The 13,437-nt window shown below is 47.4% G+C and overlaps 1 protein-coding gene across 2 annotated transcripts in view; it reads left to right on the top strand.

Annotated features, from left to right (window-relative positions):
• LOC308493075 (serine/threonine-protein kinase MARK2-like) overlaps nt 1-9,185 on the top strand; it is a 33,095-nt gene extending 23,910 nt beyond the window's left edge. For both annotated transcript variants that reach the window (XM_081038757.1, XM_081038758.1), the window contains one exon: nt 7,440-9,185. In XM_081038757.1, the coding sequence (XP_080894883.1) occupies nt 7,472-8,635 (1,164 nt within the window). In that variant the 5' untranslated portion in view covers nt 7,440-7,471 and the 3' untranslated portion in view covers nt 8,636-9,185. The remainder of the gene's footprint in view (nt 1-7,439) is intronic.
• The last annotated feature ends 4,252 nt before the right edge of the window (nt 9,186-13,437 follow it).

Raw genomic sequence — 13,437 nt, 5'->3', positions numbered from 1 at the left:
ATTATCTTACAGTTATGGTGGGTAAGGAATCTAGTTGCCTCTCTGGTTCAGGGGTTCCTACCAGCTTGTGTTTAAGGGGTTGTCTGGGGCTGCAGTCATTTCAAGACTTGACTGAGGGGAGATCTCCATCCAAACTCGTGTGTGACTGGAAACATCAGTTCTTAGCCACATGAGGCTCTCCATAGGGCAGCTCACATGGCAGCTGGCTTCCCCAGAGCCAGCAAGTAAGAGAACATGAAAGGGTGCTCAACCCAGGATTTATAATTTTTTATAGCCCAAACTTGGAAATCGTTGTGTTCGCTAGCTCGCAGGTTGTGAAAGCAGAAGTTAGAAGTTAGCAGAAGTTAGAAAATTTATTTAAGGAGAGAAGCACCAGCAGAGGAATTGCTGGGATCAGAGTCTAGAGTAGACAGCTCCCCCAATGAGAAGCTGTGTAGGGGGTTTATGTTTTTCTATGCAGGATGCTTCTCACCTTGCAGGGAGTTTGCTCTTACAATTGGCTTCTTCTGGGAACCGTTCTGTTCCCATCTATGATGGATGTAAGGTGCCTGTTAGCTTGCAAGGGGGGTGCTACAGTCGGCTTCTTCCAGGAAACTGTCTGTTCCCATAGCTAGCCGAGGGACTCAGAGCCAAATGGTTAATTTTTAAGCTTGTTCCTTTTAGCTCACAAACTCGTTCCTCTTAAATCTTTACCTGTCTCCTCATACAGTACTGATAATTTTGAACTAAAATGTTATTTGTAAATACATAAGAAAAGCAAAATGTATTACCTATGCATTGTTATTATCCAATAATAAATTTTTTTAGAGATACCTAGGAGGTCATGCAACATGGTGACCTGCTAACTACACTAACAGATTATACTATCAATGCTAACTATGCTAGCAAACACTACTAACTATGCTAAGTATGTTAACTAGTAGTAACACTGCTAACTATGCTTATGAACGATGCTAACGAATGATACTAATTATACTATGCAGATACCAATACTAACAATGCAAGCCATGCTCATTAATGATGCTAATAAGTAATAGTAAACAATGCTAACTGTACTAACAATGCTAAGTATACCAACTAAAAAAACTTTAAAGAAAAAAAAATAAGAAAAGGAACAAGGAAAATAAAAAACAGAGAAAAATGAGAAAAGAACAAAGGAAAAAATGAGAAAAAGAAAACTGAGAAAAGAGAACAAGCAAAAATAAGAAAATGGAAACTTACAAGGAAAAAAGAAAATGAGAAAAAGTGTAAAGACAAAAGAAAAAATAAACAGTACCAAAAAAAAAGCAAAAAGGAGAAAACAAGCTCACTGGTCCAACCACAAATCAGCTTGCTGGGCCATAAGGACAAACACCTCAGCCCAGCCAGGATCTTATACAGGATTTTTTATAATTCCATCACAATGGTGCCTGATGAGGCTGAAGCAAGATACAAAAAAAATCATGACTGGGCATAAGATACAGTGTTTTTCTCACTTACTAGTTTCAAGACCCCTTTACTTTGAAAAAACAAGGAGGGGGAACTCCAAAGAGCTTTTTGTTTTTGTGGAATATTAAAGCTGATATTGACTTTATTAGAAATTAACATTTGTAAGATGCTTCGGTGAACTTTTCATTAATTTGAAAATTTGTCATAAGTTTTGTCTTTTAAGGACCTTATACCGCCTACACTTAAAATATTCAATTCCTTTTTCTGAAACTCTGATTGGTCTGAAAGTGATGCCACAACTTAACTGATATCACAGTATTATAGGAAAATGTTGTGTGACATAGGACCAGATAAGGTACATCTCTAAAGCCGTGAGGAGGTGTCTTTCATCCTATTTTTGCCAATAAGTTCATGAGCAGATTCCTCCTCAGACACCATGGAGACCAGAGGGCAGTGAGTTGATGTATTCAAAGTGTTGAAGGAAAAGAGCGGTCAACTAAGAATCCTACATCTGCCACAACTGTCCTTTCAAAATGAGGGAGATACTTGGACATTGCCAGATAAAACCAGAGCTGAGAGAGTTCTTTACCACTAGACCTGCCCTGAATGAAGGGCGTTCTTCAGATTGGAATGAGAAGACGCTGGGCAGTCACTCAAAGGCTTATGAGGAAATGAAGATCTCTGCTCAAAGTCAATATGTGAATGCTTATACAAATAAGTATATAAAATTACTATTGTAATTTTGGTTTGTAACTCCACATAGTTGCTTTCTACATTAAGAAACTAATGTACTTGGTTTTTGGGTTTTTTTTTTAAACTTTATGTTTTTAGACTTGCAATGCATAAAGATGTAATTTTGTGATATCAATAACTGAAAGGCATGAGGTCTGAGTTGTGAAGGAGCAGAGTTATTTTGAAAAATATGAAATTGAACTTAAGCTTGTATGAAGTCACATAAGAGTGTTAAACGTACTCCCCATGGTAACCACAAGGAAAAGAGCTGTAGAATATACAGAAAAGGAAATAAGAAAGGAATTTAAACATTTCCCTACAGAAAAGTCAATTAAACACAAAAGAAGACTGTCATGTGTGAAATGAGGAACAAAAAACTCATAGGCATATAGAAAGCAAACAACAAAGTGACAGAGAACTGATAAGTCTCTCCTTGTCAGGAATCACTTTCAATGTAACTGGGTTAAATGGTCAGATTGGCACAATGGATCAAACACATGAACCATCTATATACTATACCTATATTAGGGACTCACTTTAGATCCAAAGACACAAAAAGGTTGAACATGAAAGGATGGAAAAGGGTAGCCCATGTATGTAGTAACCAAAAATGAGCAGGGCACATTCAAAGGAAAAAAAATAACATTAAAAAAATAAATAAATTCAAAGGAAAAAAATAACATTCAAAAAAAAATTCAAAGACATAGATTGGTAGAATGGGTTAAAAAACATAACGTAAGTATTTGCTGTCTACAAGAGCCTCACTTTAGATCAGAAGACATAATTAGATGGAAAGTTAAAGTATGGAAAAGATATTCTGTACAAATAGCACCCCAAAGAGGGCAGTGGCAGCTATACTAACATCAGACAAAATCAGCTTTAGATCAAATATACCCATGTTCATGGCCAACTTAGTCACGGTAGCTAAACTGTGGAAGCAACCCGTGGCCATCAATGGATGAGTGAATAAGCACCATGTGGTCTATACATACAAGGGAGTATTTTTGAAATTTGAGAAAGGACATTCTGCTACAACATGCATGAAACTTAAGGGCATTGTGGTAAGTGAAATAAGCCAGTCACAAAGGAACAAATGCTGTATAACTCCCAAGAGTATAATACTCAGAATAGTGAAAATGATAGAAAATAGAACAGTGGTTTCCAGGGGCTGGGGACTGGGAGGAATGGTTAGTTATAGTTTCCTGGATATAGTGATTCCATTTTACAAGATGAGAAGAGTTCTGGAGATGGTGGTGGTGATGGCTGCACAACGTTATGAATGTAGTTAACACCACTGCAGTGTACACTTAACAATTGAAGGTGGCTTTCTTTTTTTGTAATGTCTTTGCCTGATTTTGGGAACAGGGTGATAGTGGCCTCGTAAAAAGTGTTTGGGAGCCTTCCCTCCTGGATTTTTTGGAATAGTTTGAGGAGAATAGGTAATAATTCTTTTTTGAATGTTTTGTAAAATTCACCTGTAAAGCCATCTGTTCCAGGGCTTTTGTTTGTTGGGACCTTCTTGATTACTGATTCAATTTCCCTGGTAGTAATCAGTCTATTCAGGTTTTCCGTTTCTTCTTGAGTTAGCCTTGGAAGGTTGTATGCTTCTAGAAAATTGTCCATTTCTTCCAGATTGTCTAATTTGTTGGCGTATGGTTGCTCAGTAATTTCTTATTTATTTTTTATTTTTTTTGTATTTCTGTGGTGTCTGTTATCGCTTTTCCTCTTTCATTTCTGATTTTAGTAATTTAGGTCCTCTATTTTTTTTTTTATGAGTCTGGCTAAAGGTTTGTAGATTTTGTTTATCTTCTCGAAAAACCAGCTCTTAGTTTCATTGAGCTTTCGTATTGTTTTTTGGTCTCTATTTCATTTATTTCCACTCTGATCTTTATTATCTCATTCCTTGTGCTCCCTTTGGACTCATTTTGCTGTTCTTTTTCCAGATCCCTTAAGTGTAAGAGGAAACTACTGCTTTGTGATTTTTCTTGTTTATTTAGGTAGGCCTGCATTGCTATGAATTTCCTCTTAGGACTACTTTCGCTGCATCCCATAGATTTTGGGTATTATGTTTTCATTTTCATTTGTCTCGAGATATCTTTTGATTTCTTCCTTGGTCTCATTGTTGATCCATTCATTACTTAGTAACATGTTATTCAGCCTCCATGTATTTGTGCGTCTTCCAGTTTTTTTCTTGTAATTGATTTCTAATTTCATACCATTGTAGTCAGAGAAAATACTTGATATGATTTCAGTTTTCTTAAATTTGTTGAGACTTATTTTGTGGCCTAACATGGGGGTCTATCTTGGAAAATGTTCCATGTGTGCTTGAGAAGAATGTGTATTCTGCAGCCTTGGAGTGAAATGCTCTAAAAATACCGATTAAATCCAATGTTCAACCTCACTAATCATTAGAGAAATGCAAATAAAAACCACAATGAGATACCACCTCACTCCAGTCAAAAGGGCTAATCAATTAATCAACAAAAAACAAGTGCTGGCAAGAAAGTGGAGGAAAAGGATCCCTCATGCACTGTTGGGATTGCAGACTGGTGCAGCCACTATGGAAATCAGTATGGAGGTATCTCAAAAAAACTGGAAATGGAACTACCCTATGATCCAGTAATTCCACTCCTAGGTATCAACTATCCAGAGAAATCCAAAACACTAATTCGAAAATATGTATGCACCCCTATGTTTATTGCAGGGCTATTCACAATAGCCAAGACATGGAAACAACTGAAATGCCTCTTGGTAGATGACTGGATCAAGAAACTGTGGTACATTTGCAGAAGAAGATGTGCTTTTTTCTGGAGTGAGGTCTGTGGCTTGGATCAGATTCTCCAGCAGGAGACAGCCTGAGACCCACAAGTGAAGGGCTCAGTCCCACAAGACTGCACGCCCCGCTCAGAGGCCAATCCCAAGTCCGCGGTGTCACCTGTGCTACTGACTGACTGGCTAGAAATCATAGCTTCCCCTGCCCCCGCTCCTTGGGTTTGATTAAGTGGCCAGAGCAGCTCGCAGGACTCAGGAAGTCAGATTACTACATTACCAGTGTATGACAGAGGATATTAAAGGATCCACATCAACAGCCGGATGAAGAAGACATACATGGGCAAAGTCCCGAATAAAGGAGCTTCTGTCCCCGTAGTTCGGGGCCTAACGTGGTGGCACATGCAAGCGTGCTGTTTCCCCAATGTGATAGCTCCTTGAGCGTTCCTCTTGTGGGTTTCTTGGAGGCTTCATTAGATAGGTACGATTGATCAGCTCATTGGCCACTGGAGCTTGATTCCACCTGCGGCCGCACTCCCCTCCCTGCAAATCCGGGGGTGGGACTGAAATGTACAGCCCTCTATTCATAACCAGGTTCCCTGACCACAAGGCTTCATCCTCAGGTGCTTTCCAAAAGTCACCCCATTAACACAAACCCCATGGTGGTAAAAAGGGACTTATTATGACTAACAAGAAACTCATGTCACCTTTATCGCTCTGAAGTGATTTCAGGAACTGAGGACAAGAGACCAGATATCAAAAACAGAAAATGTTCCCCTTGCTCAAATCGCTCAGAATATTCCAAGGGTGCTGGGAGCCAAGAACACCGGATGAAGACGAAACATCCCCGAGAAATATATCTTTGTCACCTGAATGACCTAACATCAAGTTAGAACACTCGTGTGTGAATTTACACCAGTTTAACTTCTAGAACCTATGAAAACTGCTCCTTCACAGCTCTGACCCCACGCAGTTATTGATGTCACCAGATTATGTCTTGATGCATCGTGTGTCCCCAAACATAGACTCATAATGACTTTTTATATGTTAGTGTCTTAAGTCAAGGAGCAAACACAGAGAGCCACAGACCAATGACACAGTGGTACCAGCTTTTATAATCAATCGTCCATGTGTTGACTTTGAACAGCAATCTTCATGTCCTCGTAAGCCTGCGAGTGACAGCCCCGTTTCCTCTCATTCCAATCTGAGGAACACCCTTCATGCAGGGCAGGCCTAGCGGTAAAGAACTCTCTCAGCTCTGCTTCATCTGTGAATGTCCAAGTGTCTCCCTCATTTCCAAAGGACAGCTCTGCCAGACATAGGATTCTTAGTTGACAGTTCTTTTCTTTCAAGGCTTTGTATACATCAGCCCACTGCACTCTGGTCTCCATCGTGTCTGAGGAGGAATCTGCTCATGAACTTATTGGCAAAAATTGGATGAAAGATACCTCCTCATGGCTTTGGAGATGTTAACAATGTACCTTATCTGGTCCTGTGTCACACAACATGTTCCTATAATATCGTGATCTCAGTTAAGTTGTGGCATTTTGAGACCAATCAGAGTTTCAGGAAAAGGAATTGAGTATTTTAAGTGTAGGTGCCATAAGGTCTTGAAAAGACAAAAGTTATGATAGATTTTCAAATTATAAATGAAAAGTTCACTGAAGCATCTTACAAATTTTAATTTCTATTAAGGTAAATACCAGCCTTTGCTATGCTATTCCACGCAAACACAAAGCTCTGTGGCTCCTTTTTTTTTTTCTTTTCTGAGTAGAGTCGTCACCAGTGGCTTCTGTGGCTTCTGTGGCAGAAACCCTGTGGCTCCTGCCCAGCTGTGATTGCTTGTGTCTTGCTCTGACCTCACAAGGCACCACTGTGATGGAGTTGCAGAGGATCCTATATAAGGTCCCGGCTGGGCTGAGGTTTTGTCCGTTGATAGCCCAGGGAGCTGATTCGTGGTGACCTGTTGGACTTGGACCAGTGAGCTCGTGTGTATAGTTAGCGTTGTTACTGCAGTTAGTACAGTTAGCGTTATTTATTTTTACTTCTTAGCATCGTCAGTAATCCTAGTTAGCACTGTTAGCGTTAGCGTCGTGTAGTATAGTTTGCATGGTTTGTTAGTGTTGGTTAGCATCAGCATAGTAGAGTTAGTATCATTAATTGACCTCGTGCTAAGCATAGTGAGCGTTGTTCACGTACTTAGCGCAGTTAGTACTGGTTGTCAGCATAGTCAGCATCGACCCTTAGTATTATCCATCACTGTAGCCAGGGGGTCGCCATGGCGAATGGCCTTACAGCCACCTCTACCCGTAAGGAGCCCAGTATTGACCACTACGAGCTCCTGGACACCATCGGCCAGGGAAGCTTTGGCAAGGTGACGTTGGCCCGGCACATTTGCACCGGGTCGGAGGTGGCTGTGAAAACCATTGGCTCTCGGGGCTCGTGCGGACAGAGGGAAGTCAATTGTCTGAAGTTATTGAACCATCCTAACATCATAAAACTGTTTGAAGTCATCGAGACGCAGCAGAGACTCCTCGTCGTGATGGAGTACGTGCGCGGAGAGGACCTGCATCACTACCTGAAGGCCCACCACCGCCTGAGTGAGAAGAAGGCCCGCCACATGTTCCGGCAGATGGTCTCTGCCATGCAATACTGCCATCAGCGGAACGTCGTACACGGGGACCTGAAACCTAAGAATGTTCTGCTAGATGCAGAACTGAATGTGAAAATCACAGGCTTCGGCCGCAACAACAAATGCAGTGGCCTTAAGCCGAGAATGCTCTGGGGCAACTTCTCCTACGTAGCCCCAGAGCGCTTCCTGGGGAAAAACTGTGAGGGCCCCGGAAGCGACGTGTGGAGTCTGGGGGTCATTCTCTACCAAATGACCACGGGGACTCTGCCATTCCCCGGACGATGCTTCTGCCTGCTCGGGCGGGTTCTCAGAGGGCACTTCCATGTGCCCTCTTTCATATCGTACGAGTGCCTGGTGATCTTGCGGCGGTTAATGACCCTCAAGCCCAGCGAGAGACCCACGCTGTGCAACGTGATAGAAGAGCCGTGGCTCAACTGGAAGCAAGAGGAGCAGCTAAGACCATACAGCCAGCCGCCCTGTGAGAACATGGACCCCTGCGTCATGCAGAGGATGATGGAGATGGGGTTTCAGCGAGACAAGGTAGAGGAGTCAGTGAGAAGAAGGACTTATGACAAAATAATGGGCACCTACCTGATCCTCTGCACAAAGAAACCCCAGCCCCAGGTGCGCACCATTAAAGTTAGGCCCTTCCCTGGCTCGGAGGTGAGCAGCCCCAGGCCTCCCCAAACCCACCAGGTTGAGCCGTCTGACCAGGAGGCCCAGCAGCCTCCTGTTAATTCTCCGGCCAGTCTGCAGTCGGGGGACAGCACTGCCACACACAGCCCGGAATCCGGCACCAGCCTTGCCCAAGCCAGCCAGGAATCGAGGCCCAGCTCTAGCCTACCCAGTCTTCCGTCGATGACCAGGTTTGGCTTATTCATCAAAGAGTCGAGGACCAGCTCAGTGATTAGAGACTTACTCCATGCGGGGCATTGTGATAGTGTGACCCCCAGCAGCACGTCCTCGGTCCAGAGCAAAGGCTGTTGGCGGGTGGCTAGGAGGGCCTTCACCCGTGTGTTTAGCCACCTCTGCTGTTGGCCGTCCACCAAGTGGAACCAAGTTAAACCAATTTAATCATTAATGGTGGACGGCCAACGCCGGGGCTCAGTCAAATACTGTTGAAAGGTCAAGCCACTCTCCCTGCATTGATATGCTGCACTCAAAAATGCTGAGTGCCAGGCACACCGGCCACATGGTATGGGACATCGGCCAGAGGCTGGACACACAGAGCTGCGGCTGGGAGCAGTGGGAAAAGTACACGCCGTGTGTGAAGGACTGGGTCCGGCGGACGGTGGAGGAGTGCCAAGTGCCCCAGTGTCATCTGCACCGGATTCAAATCAGGACGGTACCCGGCCTGTCTGTCTGTGGCCTTAGGGAAGCATTGTCCCCAAAATACCTGGGGACCTTGGAGGTCGGCCTGGAGCCCCCTGGGGGACAAGAGGAGAAGCCGCCCTCACTGCAGGTCCCCCCCTCGCCCCCACCTGGGTGAAACTTCAGAGACTGGACTGTTGTTCCCGGGGCCCTTCTCCCCACCCCTGCTCTTTTCTTCCATGTGTGCGGGGTGTGGGTGGTTCTTATTAAAGTACCGGTTCTTCCAGAGCTTGTAATAAACTGGTGCTGCTGGAAGAGGTCTCAGACACACTGTTTGGCGCCTCCCTGCACAGAATTGGGGCTGTGCGTCCTCCAGGCTGGGAAGCGGGTAGTGATGGAGGGCTTGCACTTAGTCAGCAAAACTAAAGAAAAGTGACTGAAGACAATAATCACGGCAACTCCCAATAGCAACGAGGGTGGTTCCAGAGGGAACAGGCTGTGAGCTGTACCGCACGCAGGGCGGAATGGCAGAAATTGTGTGTCACCTTCCTACAATACGCTCAACCTGACCTAACGTTTTCAGAAGGACCGAGGGGGTCTGTTGGTCCTGTGGCCTGTGGTTTTTGGGACGGAGGGGTCCACAACGGTAAGCAAAGTCCCTTGAACCAGCCTGTGAGGGGCGTCAGAGAAGTGGCAGGGGTGTGGGTCCCAAAGCAGCGTAAGGGTCACTGAGGTCACTGAGCTGTGCAGCCGAGTCTCCCAACTCTAAGGCAGGAGTCGGGCCTTCCCGAGTCCCCAAAAGGCAGCTTTGACCCGTGAAACAGAGAGGAGCCAGGAGGGCAGGAGGAAGTGGGGTGCTACGTGCATACAGGACAGAGGTGCAGGGTGAAGCTGGGCAAGGGGGGGCTTGGCCAGCAGCCTTTTCTTTTAGGACCGCCCCCACTGGTGCATTTTGCTGTGCGTCTCCAAACTTAAACATCCCCCAGCTCAGGGCCTGGAGGGCAGTCAGCTCCGATGACAAGGCTCTGCTCAGGAGCCTTTCTCCTTCTGAGGGCTCTGGCCCTGGCTGGCCGGCCAAGGGGCTGCCTCTGAGCTCCCTCCTTACCCCCAGCTCAGTGCCACAGCAAGGGCTCTGGGTTTTGGTCAGAAGAGCAGGGGCTCCTGAGCAGGGAGGGGCAGGATCAGCTGCCAGGAGACAAGACACCACTGGCTGTTTGTTCACAGTGGGCTGGTCGTGGGAGGGAGGGAGGGAGAAAGAGAGAGACAGAGGGAGAGAGAGAGAGAGAGAGAGAGAGAGAGAGAGACAGAGAGAGAGAGAGAGAGCGCCTCCCCTCCCTGTCAGTAAGGGCGTCCATCAGTGACATGCCAGCAAATCTACTGAAAATCACACACCAGCCCGTGGTTTCCTGCTGGTTCCTGAAGTAAGAATTCCTTAATGCAATTTTCCCTGCTCACTCTTTCATAAAGCATGAACTCAGGATAGGTGTAACAGGCGGTAGGAGGGGACACTCAAAGGTGTGTGGCAGACACCCCCACGAGGCCCCCAATAACCTTGCCCGCTTCTCTCTCAGAACAAGCCTTCACCTGACTTCGCGCTGGGCACGTGGCCGCCCAGCACTACAGAATTCCCAGCCTCTTCCGCCGCGAGGCTGGGAGGGGGACTAGGCTCTCCCTGCACCCATGTGGACGTCTACAGTTGAAAGATCGCTATAGTATGGACCCCTGTGTTCACCAGACTAGTCAATACCTGGGACGTTTCCAGTAGCCCAGAGCCACCGGTGTCCCTCCTGACAGCGAGCCCTCTCCCCAGGCTGACCGGATACACCGACTCTCGTGACATGCGTGTCCTGCCAGCCCTCATAGATTAACTCCCAGGTGGGCACCTCTCAGCTGAGGCATTGAGTTTGCCTGTGTTCCTGCATCCGGATGGATTACGATGCAGGCCCTGTTTGGGGACTGGCTGCCTGGGGGACTCACCCTGCTCCTGGGAGCGGCCGGGGCTCCTGCATTCCCATGGTTATGTAGTGCTGTGTGCATGGGACACGTCCGTCCGTTGTCCTGTCAGACACGCCAGGCCTGTTCTAGCTCGGGCACCGGGAGCACAGGGCCCCGGGCTGTGTCACACGTCGCCTGGCCACTGGCGTTTTACCGAGGAGCGGAACTTCTGAGTCAAAGGGAGCCCTGACCTTCCTGGGCTAAGCCAGCGTCTTTTTCAAAGGAGCACTTTTGTGTGCCAGACCCTGTGCTGAGCTGCTAGGTGGGTGGGGGCAGCAGGAAGCAAAGCGTGATTCAAAGATATCTAAGCCCCAGGCTGGCCCATGGTGTGTGGGAAGGGCAGGCTGCTTTGAGAGGGATCAAATGGGGAGGCCTGGCTGAGTCTGTGGAGGGCGGTCAGAGATGGCCCCCTAGTTAGGGACAGCTGCTGAGAGTCAACGCTAGTCAGGTGGTGTTAACCGTGGAAAACATTGCAGGCAGGAGGAACAGTGTGTGCAAAGACTCTGAGGCCTGAACTGGTGTATAGTCACTCTGGCTACAGAGCAAAGTGACACAGAGGGGGCAGCTTAAACAACAGAAAGTTTGTTTTCTCACAGTTACGGGGGCTGGGTCTCAGCGAGCACAGGCGTTTCTTCCTCTTCTTGTAAGGGAAGTACCCTGACCGGATCAGGGCCCCTGATGACCTCATTTCACCTGGAGCCACCACTCACACGCCCTGTTCCAAGTACAACCACTCTGGGGGTTAGGTCTTCGGTATCTGCATTGGAGGAGACAAACTGTCAGTCTCTAACAGGACGTGAGGGGCCTTTGAGAAACTGGAGCAGGAGTGGGGAGAGAGCTAGTTAGGCAGTGTCTGGGTCACCTGCTGTGTAAGAAACCACCCTGAAATTTAGTTCTGTAAAACAATCTTCATCTGTTTAGTAATCTCCTGGACACGTATCTAAAAATGTGTACATCTTCTAGGGTAGTTTGTTTTAGAGATAAGCGGGCTCTTCTTTTGCTTCTCCCTCTGCCCTGCTTCTGGGACCATGAGCTCTTGCGCTGGAGCTCAGTCCTGGCCGGTGTTGTGATGCCAACTCCTCTGGGACATGAGAGTATCCGTGAGAGGAGCTCAGGAGCTGCCCTGCCAGTACAGTCCTGGACTGTCTGACACCGTAATACGCTGGAGAGAGATGCACACTTCTGTCTGCCACTCTCATGTGGGGCCCTTTGTTACAGCAACTGAACCTTATTTTAAAGAGGAGAGCACTCTTCGAGGGGATTTTTCTGTGGTGTTCCCTTGGGTTAATGTATTCCAAGAACCACAGCTGTCTTAAATTGTCAACTCTCCTTTCCATGGAGTTACAAGCAAGCTCAGCTCCAGCCCACTTTCCTCTCCTTGTGCTTTTCTGGAAATCTAACCTGTGAAGTTGGATGTTCCCAACTAAAAGTCTGGAGTGAATCCTTCCAGTGATGTCCTCTTGTTCTTTCCACCCACACTAGTGTCCCCACACCCCACACCCATGAAAGCTGCTCATGAGCTATGGGCTCTGGCTGGCTGGCTGGCCGGCTGGCTCTCCGTCTTTGGTCTGTGAACACCTCTGGGCAGGCCTGTGCCTTTTCTGCTTTGTGAACTCTGAGCTTGAGCACCGTGGGCCTTCAGGACACCTGAGGTCCATCGCCAGACCCCCCACTCCTCCCCCTCCATGGCCAGAAGCCTCTCACCATCCAAAAGCCCGTTGATTCTCTGTGGCCCAAACACTATTTCCGCTCCGCAGGGGCTTCTACAGCCTCTTCCGTGAAAAGTGTGAGGTCCCAGCTGTCAGATCTCTCCCCACATGTGCCTTCAAGTGCTGCGCTGGGGGTTTATTGGCAGCTGGTCTCTCCTGAGGTTTATCCACACGAGGCCAGGGTGGCGAGAAAGGAGCACACGAGCTGAGCTTTCAGGGACCGTGGGAAGGGCAGTGATGGATACATCCTGTTCCAAAATGACTGAGGTTTCTGCATTTTCTACCAAAGACTGCTTGTGTACAGGTGGGCTTTCTCTTTATGGAAGCAAGTGGGCCCCAAGGTCCAAAGGAAGGAGCCGTCCCAGGGACGGTGAGGACGAAGGCTCTTGTTGGAGCTCCAGATGCCGGCCTGTGAATGGGCTCCCACCTGTGTCGTCACATGAGCATGACCCTGTGATAATTGCCAAGCAAAGCAGGAGAAAGGCATGCGGGGCATGGGGGAGCTGGGAGGGTGTGGTGGTGCCGGTGAAGGAAGGTCTCCTGACTCCCTTCAGTGCGAATTGCTTGTGGGAGGCACCTTAGGGCCACACAGCAGTTACCAAGTCTCGGGCTCCCAAGTGCGCTGTGTGTGCGGCTGGCAGTCTTGGCCCCCATCACATGGACAAGCCACATCATGTGGCTTCTCGAGTGTGAGCAGCGGAATCTGGGGGTGCAGTCTGGCTCCACACTTCCTCACCACAGCCCGTGATGTCCCTTCTCTGAGCCTCAGCCTTGCCCTCTCCAAGGGGGACATCAGTGCTACCTTAACAGGGTTAATCCCACGAGGCCTAATTTGGGTAACGCGAGTGGCCCAGCCTGCAG

The sequence above is a fragment of the Rhinolophus hipposideros genome (assembly GCF_964194185.1).
Source record: "Rhinolophus hipposideros genome assembly, chromosome: 25".
Classification (NCBI taxonomy): domain Eukaryota; kingdom Metazoa; phylum Chordata; class Mammalia; order Chiroptera; family Rhinolophidae; genus Rhinolophus; species Rhinolophus hipposideros.
Note: the sequence above shows the minus strand (reverse complement) of the source record. Positions and strands in the feature narration are given on the sequence as shown.